Source organism: Misgurnus anguillicaudatus, chromosome 15, assembly GCF_027580225.2.
Source record: "Misgurnus anguillicaudatus chromosome 15, ASM2758022v2, whole genome shotgun sequence".
NCBI lineage: Eukaryota > Metazoa > Chordata > Actinopteri > Cypriniformes > Cobitidae > Misgurnus > Misgurnus anguillicaudatus.
Genome location: NC_073351.2, coordinates 37,107,004 through 37,129,313, shown reverse-complemented (window position 1 = coordinate 37,129,313; position 22,310 = coordinate 37,107,004). Strand labels below are relative to the sequence as shown.

The following is a 22,310-nucleotide window of genomic DNA, read 5'->3' as shown; positions in this document are numbered from 1 at the left end:
TAGCATACATTAATCAACAGTACAGACACGAGCGTGTACAGAAACTCTTAAGAAGTTGTAACTGTGCGCAGTTGAAATAAAGCTTCCCTCATTTGAATCTGCTGACTTCCGGGTTTGATCGAGCACTTGTCAGTGTGTTTACTGTCTTAAGTCTGATTAAATTTCACTTTCTGTCGCGTGCTGCTGTATTTTCAGAGCGGATTTTATTTCAGATGTGTGTTCGGGGTCAGCTGAGTCTGAACTGAGGTAATGACAATGATGTGAATCTGAACATTACTGTCATCATTCTGATGATTGTGTCAGAGGCTGAATTGTTGTTGTGATTATTCAGAGATTATTGTGAATCTGTTTGTTTCTGTAGGAATATGAGCTGAAATGCCGTCCGTGACTACTGGAGTGAAGGAACTTTATCTGTCTACATCACTGGGGGAACTGAACAAGAAGGCAGAAATCAAACCAGATAAAACCAACACCAGACAGTAAGACAACACACACACACACACACACAATGTCAATGATCGGAGTAAAATCTATCCACATGACATTTAAATGTTAGTAAACATAACCCCACCCACTACATTAACATTTCCCTAAAACCCCTTGTGTGTGTGTGTGTGTGTGTGTGTGTGTGTGTGTGTGTGTGTGTGTGTGTGTGTGTGTGTGTATTTCAGCTATGTTCAGAGTGCATGTAAGATCTTCAAGGCGGCTGAGGAGTGTCGTCTTGATCGAGATGAGGAGAGGGCTTATGTCCTGTATATGAAGTATCTGACCGTGTATGACCTCATCAAGAAAAGGCCGGACTTCAAACAGCAGCAGGTGCAGTCTTGGTCTTATTCAGCTCTGACAGAATTAAATTGGTGGTGATGGCGCAGTGGATAAGACATTCGCCTTTGGTGTGAGAGACCCGGGATTAAATCCACTGTGACACACCATTGTGTCCCTGAGCAAGACACTTACACTTATAAAAGCGACTTACAATTATTAAATGAATAAATGTAAATTGTGGAAATGAAAATACACGACATTATCTGTGTATTAAAATAATTTGAGGCACACTGCAAATACATGTCATAAATATTCTGCTCGATATTGTGTCTATGAATAGTTTTCTTGTTTGTGTTTCTTTGTGTTGTGCTGGTGTCAATCATCTGATCAATTATTGCTTTTGTGTTCAGGATTTCTATCTGTCTATGCTCGGGCCAACCAGCTTTAAGAAGGCCATCGAAGAAGCAGAGAAACTTGCAGCGAGTTTAAAACTGAGGTCAGTGTCTCAGCTGGTATTGTGAACTGTTAATGTTAATGCCATAATCCTTCTTCTTCCTTCACTGTTATTCTTCCACTGGTGTCTGTCATCCTTCCAGGTATGAAGAAATGGAAGTGCGGAAAAAGCTGGAAGAAAAAGAGAGAAAAGAGGAAAAGAGTCGAAGAGAAGAAAGAACAGAGAAAGATGGCCGTGATTCAGTCAGAGGAACATCAGATAAGGACACTCAGAAGGTGATTTAGGGGCGTTTTCACAGACAGGGCTTATCCTAGTCTCAGACTAAAATGCATGTTTGAGCTGCTTTCATTTAAAAACATCTTGTCCTGTCCTGTTTAATTTTAACGTTTTGTTGACATTGTTTTGTCTTAAGATGCACACCTGTAGTGTTTTTAAAAGGTATGTTTGTAAAAACTCTTTAAATGACCTAATATAAATAAGGCCTAGCTCTGGATTAACCCTGTCAAGCAATCCGCCCCATAACGTTGTTTTATTGCAGGGCCATCTAATCCAGAATATGAACACAAAGTCACGGCATAATGTTTTTATTTACTCCAACAACACTATTGTAATGTGTGACACACGCTGTGACATCTGTGATATGATTACAAACGGCTTCAGCAGCAACAACATAAACACACAGCGTTTGTCACCCAAACTTAACTTCTGCACAGAATCAATAACAAGAGAGTCCTTCTAGAGGAGATTATTTCTGATAACAAGCTAAATAAACAACAAGTAAACCAGAAGAGATCAGGACTCCGCCTTTAATGCATGTGCTGTCAATCTGTTTCATTGTGGTTGTGATTCATGAGCAATTATCACAAATGTCTAAATGAAAAAACCATGAACGTGTTTATCCTCCATGATTCTCAGTTTAGTCGATGTGTAAGCAGGTGTCCAATAATTCATTCGATTGAGCTGCAACTCGAAATAACAGTTTTGTCTGTTTCTTTTCCAGCTATAATTAAAATATTTCATACTGATATAATAACTTGACAAATGTTTTTGTCCCCCGGTTTAGTAGCTTAACTAGTAGCTCTCCCTCAAATGGATCAATGTTGAGTTTTTACAGGCTACTTCATGTATGTTTTGAAATAATGAGTTAATTAAAAGTAAAGTGTGAATACTCTGTGTTTTACTGCAGGTTCACCAAGACCTTAATAACAAGAAGAGCGGATGTGCAAAAGGTACACGCTTTGTCCTGCTGCTGGATTTGTCATAGTTGTTTGTTTGTTTGTTTGTTTACTTTAAATGTCCTCTCTTTCTCTCTCCAGCAGCAGGCAGCATCAGCGCTGAAGGTTTATTTCGTCTGATGAAGGACACCGGTATAAGTGTGTTGGTGATGGACGCTCGGAGCAGTCGTGACTTTGAGGAGTCGCAGATGTGCGTCCCGTCGCAGATGTGTATCAGTGTACCTGAAGAAGCCATCACCCCGGGGTAACGCTCACCATTTTGCACAGTGCTGTGTGTTATGTTGTGCTAAAGATCTGCTATATATCTTTTGTTTATATAAACCAGCTGTAATGTTAATTGTCAGGGTGACGGTGAACCAGATTGAGTTGAAGTTGCCTGCAGCATCTCTAGCTGAGTGGAAGCGTCGAGCGTTTGTGGATTACGTCGTTCTGTTGGATTGGTTCAGCAGCATCTCTGACCTCAAACTGGGCACCACTTTACAGAGCTTAAAAGATGCGCTCTACAAGGTACTATAGCATTGGTGTTCTCCATCAAGTCCTGTAACGCATATGCTCTTTAACAGATCCTGTAACACTCATGGTCTCCATCAGGTCATTTAAAGGCGGAGTCCACGATGTTTGTAAAACGCGTTGGAAAGGGAGACGGGCCGACTACCAAAACACACATATAGCCAATCAGCAGTAAGGAGCGTGTCTACTAACCGACATCCTTGCCGGGTTGCGTATGTGTGGGGCGGGTCTATCAACAGAAGGTCCAGATTCTATTGGGGTTAGGGGTGTGTTTGTTTAGGTGATTTCAAATATCAACATTGGCTTTCAAACATCGTGGACTCCGCCTTTAATGCATGTGCTGTCAATCAGGCCCTGTAACACACTCGTGGTCTCCATCAGGCCCTGTAACGCTCGTGGTTAGTCTATTGTATCTTATATGACCTTGAGTGCTTTATATGATCTTTGTGTATTGTGGCTTTGTGCAGTGGGACAGCAGTACCATCCTCCGCAGTGAGCCACTGGTGCTGGAGGGCGGATACGACAACTGGCTGCTCTTTTACCCCATGTACACCAGCAACGCTAAAGTCAAACCGCCCAGACAGCAGGAGACCAGCGCACTACCACAATGTGAGTTTAGAGTAATACGTGGAAAGTGTTTAGGGTAATGAACACCATAATGATATTAATTTATCAAGTTAAGGTGTTATTTTGGGTTTTTAAAGAATAAGCTCCAATCAGTAAAAATTTGTTTCGTTGCTGTGTGATTTCAGTAAACTTTGTGTATCCTTCGCTGGAGGATCCCAAACCTGTGAGTTTGCATTCAGAGCCCACAGCCCCGACACAAGTCAATGGCAGAACGTTGGACCAGGACCCTCCCACAGAACCCCCTGAAAACCTAAACGGACAAACGCCGGTCCACCAGACCGTTCCTCCTACCAGCACAGATGTCACATCGCTACCCTCGGCCTCACCCAGACACACTCCACAAGTGAGTTTCATTTACGACACACACCTGAATACCCAATCGTTCACACACTGACTCAACATCTCTACCCAAACACAAGTCGATCGCTCAAAAAAACCAGCAGTAAACCTGACATCGAGAGTCAACGATACAACAGCGGCACACAACGGCCCCTCAACCAAACCTAACCTGGACTCATCCGCAGTTCTGAGTGAGGAGGAACGCAAGGAGATCCACGCTGAAACCCTAACCCTGATGGAGAAAGCTCGTAAAGAGCAGGAACAACGCAAGCGAGCTCAAGAGGAGAAGAGAGAGAGAGAACAGCGAGCTAAAGAAGAGAAAGAGCTGAGAGAGTCGGCCGAGAGACGTCAGAGAGAAGAGAGCGAAGAGAAACAGCAGGAGAAAAAGAAACTGGAAAGACAGAAGGCAGAAGAGGAGAACCAAGAAGAAATTGAACGAGACCAGAAGGCCAAAAAATCTCAGAAGGACGTCCCGCTGGACGCTCAGATGAAGAGCATGTCACTAGATTTACCCGCACCGGTCAACACTGTAAACGACATGAAGGTCAGTAATATTGGGTTGGAGTGGGGTGATGGGACGATGCCTGTGGTGGCGCCGAGTTTAAGGTCTGTGGTGATCAGCACTTTATTTTTTAAAAGGTTCCTGTAGGGGTTAAAGGGACACTTCACCCATTTGCATTAACCTTTGTATAGTTAGAACCCCAGTCATGTTTTTGAATGGTCGTGCATCATTTCCTGAAACAGGAAAAATACAGATTTCAGTGTTGCTGACACTGAAAAATTATCATTTTGCATCATTGAAAGAAGGAAGTCCAGTATCTTTGTTGAGGGGGTGAGACTACAAACACCCCTTTTCTCAGTCAAATAGGCACCAAATTCTAAATGTATGTTACATTTCAACTACAAATATGACACACTTTCAATAAAGATTCATGTTTCTACAGGTGAAATGCTCCTTTAAGGTTATCACATTAAGGGATGGTTTCCCAGACAGGGATTAGCTTAAGCCAGTACTAGGCCTTTGTTTAATTAGGAAATATAACTAGTTATACGTGCCTTACTAAAAACAATACTTGTGTGCATTCTGAGGCAAAACAAAGGGCACTGATGTATTTTAAGATATTTCAGTTTGAACAGCTCTTACGTTTATTTTAGTCTAGGACTATTCTAATCCCTGTCTAGAAAACCGCCCCTATAAGATACAACATTACTTAAGTTGTGACATAAACATCAACCTTTACAAATGTGGGTATTTGGACAAAGCCTAATGGTGCATTCACACCAGACGCGAATGAATGCAAAGACATCATGCTGAGTGAATATACACCAAAGTTCAGTTAACTTAAAATATTCAAGCATCCAACTACACATGAATAGTTTCATTTACATCTGGTGTGAACGCATAGTAAGACATGAATTACTACTACAATATTACATGCATAGTGAAAAGTGGTACATGAATAAATCTGACCTGATATGATTTAGGGCGATATAATGTGTGAGTGATATTACAGGCAAAATATCAAGATGTGCATGTATTACAGAGGGAGCCTCTGACACGAGCAAGGAGCGAGGAGATGGGCCGAACCGTACCAGGCTTGCCAGACGGCTGGATGAAGGTAAGAGAAAACAGTGAGACTAGTTAGTTGTGTCGTCAGCGGTTTTTCTCACGCTGGTCTGTTTGTGTGTGCAGTTTCTTGACACGGTTACAGGCACCTACAGATACTATCACTCTCCCACCAATCGCGTGCATCTCTATCCTCCGGAGGTTAACACGACTCAGGTACCGCCCATCACGGCAGACACGCCCAAAGCCGAGCCGACGCAACCCGCAGACACCGACAAAGAGAAGGAAAGGGATCAGTCCAAACTAAAGAGATCGTACTCGTCTCCTGATATCAGCCAGGAGCTGAACGCAGAGAGCAGCAGAAACGTACCTGCAGACATACCCAAAATAAACAGAGAAAACAAGTACGTACACGTAAACAAAAACACACACACACACACACACACACACACACACACACACACACCTGCCTCACAGACGTATTAAACAAATGCGCCTGTTTTCCACAGGCCTCAGACTGTTGCCGCATACAAGTTTGATGTCGCACGTCCGTCCGCAGCAAAGATTCGGAATCTGAACCCGGTGTTCGGGGGTCAAGGGGCGTTATTAACAGGGCTTCGTAACCTTGGCAACACCTGCTACATGAACTCCATCCTCCAGTGTCTGTGTAACACCGTAGCCATGGCAGAATATTTCAACAAGAACTACTATCAGGAAGACATTAACCGGTACCTACTGAAATAACACAACACTAATGCAGCTGTCTGATTGGATGATTGATTGTAAAGAGAGAAACGCATTTGTTTGTGTTTTGTTAGGGCCAATATTCTGGGTCATAAAGGGGAAGTGGCCGATGAGTTCAGTGTGGTCATGAAGGCTCTGTGGTCAGGACAATATAAATGCATCAGTCCTCAAGATTTTAAAGGCACCGTCTGTAAAATCAACAACAGATTTTCCAGCTACGAGCATCAAGATTCCCAGGAACTCCTTCTGTTCCTCATGGACGGACTGCACGAGGATCTAAACAAGGTTTTAAATGAGGATCGATTGGACTCGTTGCATTTCATATCTTTACCAAAACCTTTCATCTCCCTGTTGTGTTTTGTTCTCAGGCGAATAAACGCAGGGGTTATAAGGAAGAGGATATCGATCACCTGGACGACGTGAGCGCTGCAGATCTGGCCTGGTCCAAACACAAGCTGCTGAATGAGTCCATCATCGTGGCTCTGTTTCAGGGTCAATTTAAATCTACAGTTCAGTGCATGAGCTGCCAACACAAATCTCGCACCTTCGAGACCTTCATGTACCTCACGCTAGAGATGACGGCCAGCAGCAAATGCTCTTTACAGGTCAATATAACACTCGCACGCTGACCACAAACAAGTCTTCTGTCTTTGTGTTGCCGATAGCTGTGAAGATCAAAAGTTGCGTTTCCATGACCCTTTAAATTGAGCAAACTGAAAATACGGCCAAATGGAAACACTTACATTTTGCAAAACTCCAAAATATCGCAAAAAAGCTGTACGTTTGCTTGAGGTGGTTTTTCAGGCGATTCAGAAGAGGCGTATTACACAAAACTGCAATGGAAACAGTTTATTCGTATGTTCAGGTCATGAGATGCATATAATTATTATTATTTGAAGATGACGCAGAACCTCACAGAAACACCTCAATACGTGTCTGCTCCCAACTATAATTCTTGTCAATAATGTTTGGATAACACACTCCTACATCTCTTTTGATTTAAAATAATCTACTATAACCTTCAAGAAACACCTCATATGTTGCCGCTCCTAAGTATAAAAGCCGGTTTTCCTTGGCATTAATGTTTGGATGTGATATTAGTAAACCTACCAAACCAACATCAGTCGACGTGATGTTTGAAATGACTTCTCACCAGAGGCGTTTCAGTTGCATAACATCGATTAAACGTAACGCCGTCATTTCGCTATCGTCTTTTGTTGACATTTAGAAAATAAAGCTAAAGTTTTGTGCAAATCTGTAACAGAAGTGCAGCAATGGAGACATTGCGAGCTTTAATGTAATGTTTAGATGTTTTTTATAAATCTCTCCTTTGTGCATTTTTCTTTATTCTTTTTCATTACAAACTTTACATTTACACATTTGGTGGATGTTTTTATCCAAAGCAACTTACAGTGGATTTTTTTTCCAGTTTTTATGCATTTTCTGGGTTTGAACTAGGGCTGGGTATTGTTAGGAATTTCACAATTCGATTCAATTTCGATTCTTGGGGCTTCGATTCAAATCAATTCAATATTGATTTACTTGCTTCGATATTGATTCAATAATAAGTAAATACACAAGCAATTAAGTACCTGAGTATATTTTTAAATAATGTGTGTAGTAGTACTAATGTTTGATCACGTTGATGGTGCAGGCTTGAAAGAAGTGCTGCTGTTTGCCATCTTTGATCTTTCTGTTTCGATAAAGCGCGTCTTGTACAACGCTGAATGCTCTCACTAGAGTGTTGCCCACAGCGCCGCCACTGGCCGGGGGGCTGAATCGATTCATAGGATTTGATGAATCGATCCTGAATCGAGAAAGAAATAATTGCAATGCATTGATGAATCGATATTTTTACCCAGCCCTAGTTTGAACCCACATTTTTTTCTGTCTCTGCAATGCTGTACCACTGAGCTATACAGGAGCACAAGTCATTATTATTATTTTTATACTTTAAACTTTATTGGAAAGCTAGAGAATGTTAACAAAATTCTTGATATTTTGGTTGATTTGAAAAAATACTCGCGTATAACATCGCGTCAGCCTGATGTCGGTAGTCGGTGTGGTCCAGAACCGCTTTTTCTTTGGTGTTTAAGGGTGCTCATGACGGTTGTTGGTTGTGTGTTTCTACAGGATTGTTTGAAACTCTTCTCAAAAGAGGAACGATTGACAGACAGCAACCGCTTCTACTGCAGACGCTGTAAAACGCACCGCGACGCCATCAAGAAAATGCAGATCTGGAAAGTTCCTCCCATTTTACTCATCCACTTGAAACGGTGTGGAAAATCTTCTCTTTCTTGTCTGAGGAGTTTAATATCCCAGAATGCAAATACAGAAAGTCTTGTTTTACTGTTGTTGTGCTTTTACAAGGTTCAAGTACGACGGCCGGTGGCGGGAAAAGCTACAGACGTTGGTGGATTTCCCACTGGATAACCTGGACCTGTCGCAGTACGTGATCGGACCCAAACCCAACCTGAAGAAATACAGCCTGTACGCCGTCTCTGTGAGTACACGCACGCACAACAGCACGGACACGTAAACGTCCATCGCTTTCAGACTCCTGTGTGATTGCGTTCCTCTTCTTTTCAGAATCATTACGGCGGTTTGGACGGAGGTCATTACACCGCATACTGTAAAAACCCCATCAAGCAGCGCTGGTTCAAGTTTGATGATCACGAGGTGTCTGATATCTCGCCCTCCTCCGTTCGCTCTGCAGCGGCCTACATCTTCTTTTATTCATCCCTGTGATGAAACCAATGTGTTAACCTGAGGTGACCGATGCACATTTGAGATACAACTGAGGGCAGAGGTTAAAGCCTTCACGTGAAGACTGATGAAAACTTTGGCTGAGGGAACGTCTGTGTGTGTGTCTCTCTCTCTCTCTCTCTCTCTCTCTCTCTGTCTCTCTCTCTCTCAGCAGCGTTGTGTTGGACTTTAGCAGGGCTTTGACACACAGGCTCAGGTCTCACATTCAGAGCATCTATCTGCTTTTCAAGACTTATGTCATATGTAAACAGATGTTTCTGAGAGATTGTGTGTCAATATACACAGACACACACACACATATAAATACATATCTACACATGCACAAACACTATAATCCAACAGCTCATTAGGTGTGCATTTAGGGAGATGATTTATTTATTTATAGTGACCAAATGTTTCCTGTAGAAATGCAGTATGTGTATCTGGTTAATTCCAGACCTAAAGGAGTCAAATAATCTTGGTGAAAACAACTCCATCATCAGCACCAAAGGCTTTTCTCATCATCTTCACACCATAAAGTCTCTGTCCCTGAACAAACATTCACACACGTACACGTTTAGATGCATTGATGTGTGTCCGGTGTGATTTACAGACATGCACCGGTGATGACATCATACAGCGCAATAACTAACATGGGACTGTTACAAACCCTGAACGACTGATGATTTACAACCGTAGATAACAACAGTTGATGATAAATTTCCCTCGAGTATCATTAGCACACATCCCTCTGAAGGGACTTTTATAATGTAATCCAGACTAAACTTCTGGTTATTTCTCTCTGCACTAATATTACTCAAAGTTAAAGCTGCTTTATATTAAGCTTGTAGTTTAAATGACCAAACGTTAGCACAGTATCACAATATCCACTAACATTATCTTTTATTTGTAGCATGATGTTTGGCATGAGTCTGATTGATTTTCTCATCCCGTTTCTTATATTAGGATACTTATTCTTCAAATCCATTTATTGGTCTATAAACCCCTAAATCATAACAAATGTACTGCTTCAATAAAATACACAAACAGATCTGTGTGTAGTGTTTCTGTATAGCTCAGTGGTAGAAGGTTCAAACCCAGCGAACACACATACTGTAGGCTACTGATCTAAATGTGTACCTTGTAATGCACTGTGAGTCGCTTTTTAAAAAAAGCATCTGCCAAATGCATAAATGTTAATAAAATCACCTTACAATCTGTTGAATGAAATGAGGGGCTGATGTGGGTGTGGCCTTGGGGGGGGGGGGGTGAAGCAGTCCTTTTAGAAATCAAAGCCACATGGAACAGAATAAATATCACTTTTAAAACATGATTCAATTAGTTTTATAGACAAAATATGTGTGCATCAGTATGTTTGAAGACTTTTGTTTTTATTTTATAAGTTTTACTTTGACAAACATGCCCAACAAACACACTACTACTAATAATTGTGCAGTTAGACCATATTTGTTCAGGCAATATTGTGCCTATGGATGCAGAATTAGGCTCACGTGGTGCATTCAGGTCCTCCAGGAAACTTTAAGGGCTCAATAAATGTGTGATTACTGTTTATTTGTATTATTATTCTGCTGCCACAGAGAATGATGGGAAATACAGTTTGGTGACTCAAGCCTGTAAATAAACTCATAGTGTCTTCATTAACAGTAATGTTAATGCGTACAAACTACAGCCTTATTTTCAGCATTCAGAAATAAATTATCATGATTGAAAACTATTTGCTTCTGCCATCCCATTCGTAACTACAACTCCCCCAAAAAAGGATTTATTTAAGCAATAAGCCCCAAGAAGCAGTGAGTTATCAGTGCATTTTATAACAGCTAAGGGGCGTTGTTAGGGACGCAACAACATTGGCGCAGTGATACTTCTGTAATGCGGTCTGAACCATGGGGTTACCGGGGTATTTTATCACAACTTAGAACGCATTTCAACCAAAAACCCCCTTAGCTGTTATAAATCTACATTATAAAACGGCCCGTTCTGGTTCTTCATTCTGATTGGTTGAAACGCGTTCTAAATACCCCGGTAACACCATGGTTCAGACCGCATTACAGAAGTATCACTGCGCCAATGTTGTTGCGTCCCTAACAACGCCCCTTAGCTGTTATAAAATGCACTGATAACTCACTGCTTATTGGGTCTTATTGCTTTATTTTCCCCCTAGCACAGAGGGTTAATCTTGAGAAACATTCAGTCAGGGTTCGGTTGGTCTGATTAAACAGCGCGAGGTGAGTGTCTGAAACTAACAAAACATACAAAAAACAATATCATAAATTGGTTTAACTGTTTACTATCTGGGCAGGGAATGAATTAACTTACACTTAGTGGGGATTTTTTTTATTATTATTATTATTAATTTTCCTCCGTAAAACACATCGTCACTTGTCACATCGCAAAAGAGTTGCTGGCCAACCAAGAGTTTTAAATCCATTTTAAAACATGATTAACAAAATCACTAAACGTAACGCACGTTTATAAAGACAGTAACTTACGTTTTTTTTTATGTCCGGTCATCTTCTGTTCGCGCTCAATGAGTTAACGTCACCAGATAAAGATTCTCTCATATAAACTCTGTTTAAACTTTAAACAACACAACATTTAAAAACAGAGGTTTACTTTAGTACAAAGGGCCAAATAATCCTGCTGGTTTACAGAGGTTTACACTTTATTAGGTACACCTGTTTGTTAACACAAATTGTTAATCAGCTAACGTTAACTTAAACACATGTCTCGCAGCAAATCAAGTTTAAGTTGAGTTTTTTTAAGTAATTTTGAATGTGGCATTGTTGTTGGTGCCAGACGGGCTGGTCAGATTATTTCAAACACTGATCTAACATCACACCGGGTGTCAGCTAACAACCGGGAAACGGAGACCGGCTTACTAACACGGGACAATAGAAGATTAACTTTAGATAAACATTGCCTGGTCTGAGGAGTCTTGATTTCAGACATTCAGATGATAGAGTCAGAATTTGACATAAAGAAAATGAAAGCAAGGATCCATTCTGCCTTATATCAGTGCTGCTCATGGTGTCATGGATAGCTTATTGACACACTTTGGGCCCCTTATTACCAACTAAGCATTCCTTTAAGGTCCCATATTAAAGAGTCTCAGTAGACATGCTGTTAGGACTCCTTTGTTAATGTGATGTCACACTGACAAAGCCCCGCCCACTGACTGATTGGTTAACTTACCCTAAAAGCTGTTCTACTGTATTTGTTAGTACATTGTAGCAGTAATGGTGCTAAAGATACAATTTTACTTTGTAAAAATGGGAAAAAATTGACGCTTTAAACGCCACAGCCTAACAGAGTTATTTCTGTTGACCCCTTTATGACCACAGTGTACTCATCTTCTGATGACTACTACCAGCAGGATAATGCACCAAATTTAGTTCAAACTGGTTAGAAAGTATTTCATAAACGGTAGGCGAAAAGTAGTGGGCCCAACCCATTACTAGCAACATGTGTCCAGTACTGTTGTGATTTTTGCCTTAGATTGTGACTGAAACATTGAACAATAATGAGAAGAACTCGGATCACCCGTATAATCACAACTCGGCTAAGATGGCAACTGTAAATGATAAATAAAATAAGAAAAACAAGCAGAAATGAGGATGCTTTTCAGTCTTTTATTGTTTAAATGTACAGTAAAAAATGTTTACAGATCCATGAATATCTCCAGCATTAAATATTCCCATCATGTTTCAGCTGGTGCCAGATGATTGTATCTATAAGATACACTAGATATCTCTCACACAATACTCCAGCGACAGTAATAGACGAGAGTACAGCTGTAACATTATTGATTTGGGTTTGGATTGTGTGAACTTTCAGTGTTCGGCACAATGATATATCACACATACTACGCTGTCATTTGCATTGCAATCTGCCCATCGTCTACACGAGATCTGAACGTGTATGAACCTTGAATACATTCATACGAGCGGTTCACGTGTACATCAAAACAAATTCTGTTGGCATTCAGCTCTGTACAAAATCTGATCATCTGTGTTCTCTTCAAAACCAGTAAGAGACTAACATTGCACTGAAAATTAATAGCATTTTATACAAGGCAACGTTTCGTAGTTTAGAATAAATACTTTATTTTACATTTATATTGTACCAGTTATAATTTTATATTGACATAAAAACTTTAAAAAATACTCTTAAAAGATGATAATCCCCATTATACATGAGACTTAATAAAACATCTCTGAATTGCATCTGTTCATTTGTTCAGAGGCAACACATTATCAATGTAACGTCATATAAAAACATACAGAGGTCCAACACACACACACGCACGCGCGCACACACACACACACACACACACAGTGTTTCTCTTTTCCATGTGTTACTCAGGACAGTGTATGTTTTCTCACAGCATTAAATGCATTGAGGGCCGCTGTTCTTTAGTGGCGCCCCCTGCAGGCGGTGAGTGGGACGGACCCTCGGACGAGTCGTGCTGCACTGCCAGTTTATCTGGAGTGTACTCGTTTCTCTTCAGATCTGAAAAGACATTTCAAAGGTATGGATACAGAAGTTAAATCAATCCATTGCTGCGCTCTCATTATATGATCAAATTCACTCACCTGGAAGTTTGAGTTTTCGGCAGCAGGAGTTGCAGTGATGTTTGGCGCGGAAATTTCGAATGGCATCATCTCCCAGGTTTGCAGGACCAAAGATCATATCATAGGACCTGTCACAATTATCCAATATTCAAATATATATGCATATCAATAGACCATTTGTGTGTTTGCAAACAGAGATTATGTTTTTTTTGTGGGCGGAGCTCAACTGGTGTCAGAAAGCGTCAGCTCTGCAGTAGCGGCGTGAAGTGTTTCAGCATTAAACTGTGATTGTTATGGATCTGGTGTCATGTTGAAGTCTGTTTCTCTTTAGTGTAATGTTTCTTATAGCGTTTTCATCACATTACGTTTATTTTTTAGATAAATTAAAAGTTTAAATGGCTTGACTACTCATATATGTGCATTTATGTAATGTATACATATATTGTTCTTTATTGGTAAATCAATTATTTTTACAGTGTAAATCACTAAAGTACATATAAGAGCAATACTATACATATTTTATATAATATCATTTATTAAATATTCCATCATTTTCCTGTTTTCTATTATTTCTTCCTTATATTTATAGCCTATGAAACTATTATGTTTGCATACAAATTAATATGCGTAGGCTTTTATATATATATTATTACACCACGGTTCTGTTGAATGCTTTATTTTGATTTGATTGGTTGAGAAATGTTCCATGGGTGTTGATTATTTTTCTATAACCGCACAGCTGATCTGTCAAATGTCTTAAAACAACCACCAGAACAATATTTGTGGTATAAGAGGAATACTTGACTCCGGTCCTTTGAATTATTGTAAAATAATGCACACCTCTTCACGTTGTGCCACATTATTTTACAATTATTCCTTACATAACACCTCACATCGTGTGTGTGTGTGTGTTATATTTATTAATAATGTAAACATAATAATTTTAGAACAAAGAGGAAGAAGACCTAGGCTAAGATATAAGGTAAAAAGAATTGATACAAAACTGAAAAATTGTGAAATATTTAATAAATGGTGATATTATTGATACTATAAACTCATTAAAATCTTGAATCCTTCTAAATAAATTATAAATGTAATGTGATGAAAACTCTTTAAGAAACACATAGAGGGATCAGACTTCGACAGAACACCGGACATGTTCTCGAATTATTTTCTATTCAAATCATTAAAATTATTTACATGCATTTTAGGAACACATTTTTAGGAACAAAATTAGGAACTGATTTTTAGTCACATCTTTCATGAGTCTTGTCATGCTCTCAGTCTTTTACATTACTGTCACTCCTGAGGTTTGCTTTTGTTGAAATTAAAGCTGTAGATGCTACATTAAATAGGAGATGTTTGTTTCGTCTATAAGTTTACATGCGTCAGAACAAAACTCACCCTTTCTCTCCGCTCTTAATCACTGAAGGATCTGTAAGAATCTCACCCACCCCTGAACAAAGAGAAAGATAGAGAGAGACAGAAAGAGAGAGAGAGAGAGAGAAAGAGAGTTACCAGCCAATCACAAAACAACAAATACAGAGAAATCATCTGCTTTAGTTTGTTTCAAGCATGCATCTATCGCTTGTTTCTTTCTTTTTAAAGCACGTGTTTGAATTCTTCAAGATAAAACGTTTTAATATTGAGATAAATTAAGTGAGAAACATCTGGCAATGCATTTGGGTCTTTAAAATGTCAAAGTGCTATGTGACATGTTTCTATTATTATGACACTACAGTACTGTAGCATCAGTATAGAGACAGAGAGATGTACAGCAGGCCGGTTTAGCAGATCAAACGTTTGTTTTTAGTCAAAATTCTTTAGAAAACTAAATGAGTCCAACCCTGCAGATCCAGCACAAGCAGTTCTCCTCGCGTGTATTCATACGTCCAGTGACTGAACGCCAGCATGGTTTCTTCCAGCAGGTTGGTGGGAACGATTTCATCTCCGTTGTTGTTATTAAACTTGCGAAAGTCTCCGGTGATACATTCCTCGATAGCGAACCACTGACCCGCAGAATGACAATACAGCAGAAAAACCTCCAAGAACCTTAAAGAAAATAAACCCGGGGCTGTAAATGAGGATCATTACGCGTTTGTCTTCACTTAGATGCTGGCTGTATTTATATTTATATTACCTGGGTGAGTATGGGATTGTCTTTGGTCGGATCTGATTGAAGGCAAAGGTGAGTTTCTGAGCTGCTCTCTGCTGCTGAATTTCCTATCAAGATCGAACACAAACGCAATGAAGAATTGAAATACGAGAAGTCTCCGTGTAAACAACAAGATTAAAGACACAGAAGAGATTGCGGTGCGCGAGCCGGTGATCGTTTGTACCCTGAGACAGAGATGCAGGACCGTTTCCTCTTTGTAAATAGTTTGCCAGGTGTTGACCACCTCGGGCAGGAAGGATTTGACGATATAAAGGTGTCCTGGTTTCAGAATGTCATACTCAGACCAGGTGCAGAGAACTTTTAATGCCCTCCGCAGGCCGCCGCCCATTTCCTCCTTACTGAGGAACTCGATCTTTGCGCAGAGACCGCGCTGTGCCCACGATGACATGCTGTTATTGATGCTGTTAGGAGAACTTTCCTCCAGTCGGTACACAGTGACGGGTTCACCTGCGAACAGGTGAGAGAACGTCACGCGTCTGGCCAGTTTATATACGTTTACACGATGTAAAGAAATACAAAACATCAAACCGGGATGGGCGGCATAACGCATATCATAAAACGTGCTACGAGTATATTAATATTTTACAGTGTAACAGTATATTATAAAAAAATCAACAAAGTTAAAAAACCATCTGCTAATGGCTAAATGTCAGACAATCCAGGCTTTTTCTAACTTGATAAATGACAGGACAGATCAAGGATAAACAAATATAAGTTAAGTGTTGTAAAATAGCCAATACATGCACAAATGTGACTGCACACGCACTTAAAAGATGCTTTTCTTCCATGATTTGAGCTGTATTTTTACTTTATTTCTTCATCACTCGTGCATCACTGCATAAATATATTTACCAAAACATAAAACATACAGCGAAATCTCTGCCCACTGACGCGTTTCTACTCGCCCAGCCCTGCATGACAACAATAAATGGCAAAGCATGATGGGAAAGAGAGATTGGAGGGCAGTACTGCGTCTTACCTCTGGGGGGCACTGGGGTAAATGGTATACTCTGAGACAACCGCATCAGGTTATTACGTTCCACCGCTAACACACATGTACACAAACACACACACAAACAAACACACACAGGGCTGATGTCAGTACACAAAACAACAACTGCTGCCACATGTCTGTTTCAAACCCAACCCGTCACGTCTCGCCCACTTAAATGAGATGTTTGGACTCTGTCATTACAGTAGAGTAGAGTCTGTGTTTAATCTAGCGGCTCGGGTTTGGATCAGGATGTGTATATAGTTTCAGTAAATGACACAAACACTGACCTGAATACTGATAACTGTCCATGGGCTTGAAGGGAGAACCAATCGCTGCTCAGAAATAAACACAGACAGACAAAGTCAAAATAAACACCAAAACAACCACTGGAGTAAAGATGAAAATCATTTAGTATCTCTGGAGGAAAAATAATCAAGGTTATATTTCACCACAAAAAAAAAACATTTTGCATTAAAAAAAAATGTGTGTGACTCAATTAAGGCCCCAATCTTTAATAATGCAAACAAACAAACAAATAAATAAATACTCCTATGCTGAAATGAATCCTTTCCAGATATGACTTTTTTTTAATGATGGTTTATTTTTAAAGACTTACAGTCCTTGCGTGCACCGAGGTGTCGGGCGGCGTACAGACTCGCCGCAGCTGAAACACAAACATAAAGACTGCGGTCAGGTTGAGTTCAGTAGATTGTGTGTAAATCTGCATTAAATGTGACAGAAGTTCACTTACCATTTAAAACATCGTCTCCTGTACTCCTAAAGAAAAGAAGAAAATCCTTTATTAAAGACACACATAATATTTACTGTACCTCAGATTTAATGTTGTGTTTCCATGTTTTATAGACACTTTTCATAATTGTTTTAATACTATGCAAGCTGTATAGGGGAAAACAGGGGCGAAAGTAAACTTCATTTTAAAAGCTAATGTTTTAGACCGAGATATATTTTTGCTGTGGTCAGTAACTCACAAGTGTTGTCTATCAATACCAGGTGGAATTTTTTAAAAATATTAAATGACTTCTGTATCATTTGACTTTAAACAGAAGTAGCACACTGTTACTTTCGACTCCACCTGCAGGGACGGAAGTAACACACAGATGGTTCAAAAGTAACACAACAAACCAAATAGATTTCTGTGTTACACATGTTTTTAGTAAATATACAAGACTATGACCTTGTTAATATTTAACTGCAAACATATTTTGTCATTTATCTTTGTAAAAAAATAATGAAAATACATTTTTCATTTTAAATTTCAGTTTTAAAAGCAACCAACAGTACAAACTTAACTTGTTGAGAATAAAACATTTTTTAAACAGTTTAAAACTATGTAAATTAAATTAAATCAAATTAGAATAATATCACATTTTCAACATATACAACAGTATTAGCAGCGGGACAAACTCAAGAGGTAAAAAAAAAACAATGCGTTATAAGAAAAATGACCGCTTTAAGAATGTACTTATCATGGTTCATGTCAGGGGTTGTGTGTTAAATATGCTGTCATAGTTTGGGATGTAAATGTTATCAGGGCTCAGAGAAAAAAAAATCGCTTTGTTACTTTAATCCCACATTACTTTTGCCCCGATTCTCCCCTAAACCTTATTAGGGAAAAATATATTTATGTGAACTGGGACACAACTTTAGCCTACAAAGCATACTTCATTTGACATGAATGCATACAGGACGTGTAGACAGGGCAACTTGTGGATAATCTAATTACTGCAAAAAAATGAAATAGGCATGTGCAACCTGGTCACAAAAATCCAGCGGTGTGCAAACTATTCAGATGACAAAACTCCTTGCGCAAGTGTAAAAACTGAACATTCCTCCTCATACAAACATTTCTGCATTTCTACAATTTTCAAATTAACATCAAATTAGATTTATAAGCTTGTTTCCTCATGGGGACAAAAAAATGTCCTTAGAAAGTTCAAAGGTCAATGAATGACTGGTATAACAATCTGTAGGGTTTACCAGGTACACACAGACACACACATTGGCATATGTGGTTTACGGAGACACTGCACAAACTGAATATTCTGTACCCATAAACCCAACCATCACAAAAACCTGTCGGCAGTCTTTAATCGATGAAAAACTAACATTTAGTTTGACTGTTAAGACCTTGAGTTTATGGGGACACTTCCTGTGTTTATAGCATAATAAACATGTCATTACACACTATCCCCGTAAACCACATATACTAACACACACACACAGACACACACACACACACACACACACACACACACACACACACACACACGGTGCAGGTACTTACAGTTTACTGGATTGCACTGATTTACCCTGAAGATCAATGACAGAGAGTTCATTGCATTATTGTGTGTCTGTTGTTTCATTTAATCTCAGATGTTGTCATGCTTTACTGTGTGTGTGTGTGTGTGTGTTTGACTGACCAATAGCATTGCAGCTGACAGATCCTCATGTCGTGAGATGTCCTCCAATGACACTCGATTCTTTTCCTGTTTACTGAGCGCTGAAACACACAAAGAGGATAACAAGCATTTACGCTTTGTACACAATTGATACGAGGAACTTCCTCCGAGGACCTCGTGTGATGCAAAATATGTGTAAAGTCTTTCTTGTGCTGCTTTTCCGTCAAATAGATTTAAAGATATGATGACGTATAGGAGCCGTTGCTTTAAAACCCTTAATCTTTCACCGTGGACGATGTCACAGCGGTCTGGCATTGTGATGTCTTAAAACAAGGTTAATATTTGAAGTGTTTACTCATGTTGTGTAACATTTATACTCACTGGACTCTGGATGCAAGAACGAAGGGTTTCTGTCAAACTCGGTGAAACCGGCGTACGAGTTCACTGTCCGCATGTGACCCTGTAACATCGCCTTCATCCAAACACACACACACACAAATGATTGTCTTTAACTGAGCGCGTGCAGTCATTCTGAACATTGATCAATCATCAACAACAGTAAGAGGAAATCTTTAAACAGCTCCTAGACACCACACTGACCGCATCTCGATCTTTCCTGGATGGACTCGGCTGCCGGCCGCCGGAGGAAACCTCCTTCGGGAATGACCTCTGACCCTCCGGCTCATCCTTGTGACCTTTGGAGAAGATTTTAAAATCAGTCCAAGATTATTCAACAAACAACATGACAGACAAGAGATGATGGGTTTGTTTTTGTTCTGTGACAGCGTTAAAAAATGTTTTTGATTAAATGAGGTCTCTAAGACACCAGCACCAGCCCAGGGTTAGTCTCTAGCCCAACGATACAACACAAAAACACTCAGTGTTCTCGCCAACCGTTTCCCTCACAGATTCCCTCTCACAAACCACCGACAGATGGAGACACCCGTCTCACCCTCTCTAACACACACACATATATATGGGCATGCAGGGGGTCACAGTTAGGTGTCACACGTCCCCAACAGGCCAAACCGGACCGAACCCAAACCTCCGTGTTTCCGCCTGAGTCCATGCATCGCCCGCCTGCAGCAGGCCGCTCTCTGGAACGGTGCGCTACGCCGGGGTTTCCCGAGCCGATTATCAGGAGCCTTAGGGAGGCCCGGGAGTTGTGTGTTTCTGTTGGGCTGATCGGTGGTCACGGGTTCCTCTACTCTAACCTCATCATCATCATCATCATCATCATCAGTAAAGGCAGGATTCACGTATCCCTGACACTCCGGCTCACACGCGACCACCACTGGGTAGCCTTCGTCACCGTTCCTATAACCAACTTCATCTTCCTCCTCATACTCACCCACAAACGCCCCATACTCCACGGTGGCATGCGGCAGCTCTGTCTGCGCGGCACGAGGAGGCGTCTGCGCTCGAGCCACATAGGAGCGCACGGCGGACTGAGAGTCAGTGAGCTGCGTGGGGGTGCTGACGAAGAACGTCGCGGTGCCGGCCGGGGCGCTGACGAGGCCGGAGGGACTGGCGTCTTCGAGTCGGGCGACGTTCCCCTCGCGGAGAGAGCGTCCGCGCAGACGCAGCTGAGGGGAGTTTGCGTGAGAATCCATCAGCGAGCGTGTCTGCGGTGAGGCGAAACCTGAAAATCCAGACGATCTTTCTGGGCTCAGACGAGGCTCTGTACCGCGGTGCTGCGGCGTTCTGTCTTTGGCCCCGCCCCCAAACAGGGAGTCGGCTATGCTGGCCACGGGGGGCAGGAAACCCACACTGCACCGCACCAAGGCGTTGGATTTCGAAGGACCCGCGACGTCAGACGGGCCGGGCCCGAGGTTCTTGGAGACGCTGAGCTCGCGGGTGATCTGGTTGTGGACTTTGCTGGCCTCGGATGCCCGCTGGGCCGTCAGGGCTTTCAGCGTGTCCACCGTGAGCACCGAGAGATCCTGCAAGTGCCCGATCTGAGAGTCCAGAGTGTGCAAAGATCGCTTGATGAAGTTCACTTTGTTCCCAACCTCCTTCAGCTGTACACACATCGTTTCCACTCTAAAAACACACACGCCCATAAACCGTTAAATAGGGTCACAATCAGTGTTGGATAAGTCATTCATTTCTAGTTTCTAATGACATCTTCAATCATGTAATCAGATTACTGTACAAATGACTCTCTCCAAAAAGGATTTAATCACTTATTAAAAAAAAGTGTTTTGACAAAGAAGGGTGTAAATATTTGAATAAATGCAAAGCATCGATTGTCATGCGATTATTTTGGTGCACCTCCTAAATGAACTGAAAATCTTTAAGACACAAATGTACAAATCCAGTCAGGCTTGTGCTTTCCAAGTTGATATGAAATGTTGTGAGGAATCTGACCTGTCAGACGTGAGTCTGATTCTCTCGTCGCTGCCGGAGTGAAACTGATCGTCCTTTTGGTGGAAATACGTCTCCACACACTGTTCCTCAAAGTCATGAAGCTTCTTCTGGTCCTCCTCTGTCAGGAAGAGCTCTGTAGAGACACATCAACAATACTCAACATTAAAGTGTGCGCTTGTATGTACAAGAGAAGAGTACGTCAAGTATGGATTGTTACTCGGTCCGTAGGTGCTGCTGTCCTTCTTCCTCTTCCTGCAGACAGACGACAGGAGAGACGCCACGTGACTGAGCAGAATCAGAGGGGGCGGCAGGACGGGCTTGTCATGATATGCCATGATAAAATGGTAACGCTGGTATTTCCACACCAGGTTTGAGATGGACTTCACCTGCATGTACACATTACTGCGGAAATAAAGCAGTCACGGTCAGTCACCACGATAACAATCTTAACCATGGCAAAACCGACGGCCGGGTCACTCACTTGAAGAAGGCGATGAGGAGGTTCACCATGAGAATGTACTGAACGAACAGATAGACGGCCTGCAGCAGCGGAGTCAACCACACACCCGTCGAGCACAGTTCCTTAGCGTGATCCTCGCTCGTGTTTGAGCACACTGTCGGATAAACGCGTGATTAAATGAAACAAATATTTACAATGTTAACGCGAGGCAAATGCAGCCGTGACCTCAACGATGGGGCCGAGCACACCGACGGCACATTGCGGGATCGGTTAGGTTCAATTATAGCTATAGGGTTGCAAGAGGACGGAAAC

At 41.1% G+C, this 22,310-nt stretch overlaps 2 protein-coding genes across 4 annotated transcripts in view; one reads left to right on the top strand and one right to left on the bottom strand.

Moving 5' to 3' along the window:
- Positions 1-15: 15 nt before the first annotated feature.
- usp8 (ubiquitin specific peptidase 8) lies at positions 16-10,037 on the top strand. 2 transcript variants are annotated; one of them, XM_073853929.1, is made up of 19 exons: positions 16-246; positions 362-479; positions 672-816; positions 1,176-1,261; positions 1,362-1,494; positions 2,406-2,448; positions 2,539-2,698; positions 2,799-2,961; positions 3,432-3,573; positions 3,717-3,936; positions 4,012-4,474; positions 5,475-5,549; positions 5,624-5,901; positions 6,007-6,225; positions 6,316-6,526; positions 6,610-6,846; positions 8,375-8,517; positions 8,612-8,744; positions 8,831-10,037. In XM_073853929.1, exons 2-19 carry the CDS (start codon positions 376-378, stop codon positions 8,987-8,989), a joined length of 3,114 nt encoding a protein of 1,037 aa, XP_073710030.1. In that variant the 5' UTR covers positions 16-246; positions 362-375; the 3' UTR covers positions 8,990-10,037. The 2 variants fall into 2 exon arrangements, with proteins under 2 accessions (XP_073710030.1, XP_073710029.1); XM_073853928.1 differs by having other exon boundaries at positions 2,536-2,698.
- A 2,585-nt stretch (positions 10,038-12,622) lies between these two features.
- Positions 12,623-22,310, bottom strand: part of trpm7 (transient receptor potential cation channel, subfamily M, member 7) — a 28,882-nt gene continuing 19,194 nt past the window's right edge. Inside the window, exons 23-40 of one of the 2 annotated variants that reach the window (XM_073853926.1) lie at positions 22,020-22,152; positions 21,756-21,940; positions 21,539-21,671; positions 20,214-21,211; positions 19,769-19,863; positions 19,550-19,640; positions 19,190-19,269; positions 19,054-19,079; positions 17,500-17,525; positions 17,365-17,412; positions 17,036-17,080; positions 16,734-16,799; positions 15,918-16,201; positions 15,719-15,801; positions 15,425-15,630; positions 14,983-15,034; positions 13,600-13,706; positions 12,623-13,516 (exon numbers count right to left, since the gene is read on the bottom strand). In XM_073853926.1, the coding sequence (XP_073710027.1) occupies positions 13,386-13,516; positions 13,600-13,706; positions 14,983-15,034; positions 15,425-15,630; positions 15,719-15,801; positions 15,918-16,201; positions 16,734-16,799; positions 17,036-17,080; positions 17,365-17,412; positions 17,500-17,525; positions 19,054-19,079; positions 19,190-19,269; positions 19,550-19,640; positions 19,769-19,863; positions 20,214-21,211; positions 21,539-21,671; positions 21,756-21,940; positions 22,020-22,152 (2,789 nt within the window). In that variant the 3' untranslated portion in view covers positions 12,623-13,385. The remainder of the gene's footprint in view (positions 13,517-13,599; positions 13,707-14,982; positions 15,035-15,424; positions 15,631-15,718; positions 15,802-15,917; positions 16,202-16,733; positions 16,800-17,035; positions 17,081-17,364; positions 17,413-17,499; positions 17,526-19,053; positions 19,080-19,189; positions 19,270-19,549; positions 19,641-19,768; positions 19,864-20,213; positions 21,212-21,538; positions 21,672-21,755; positions 21,941-22,019; positions 22,153-22,310) is intronic. The other variant, XM_073853927.1, reaches the window with a different exon arrangement.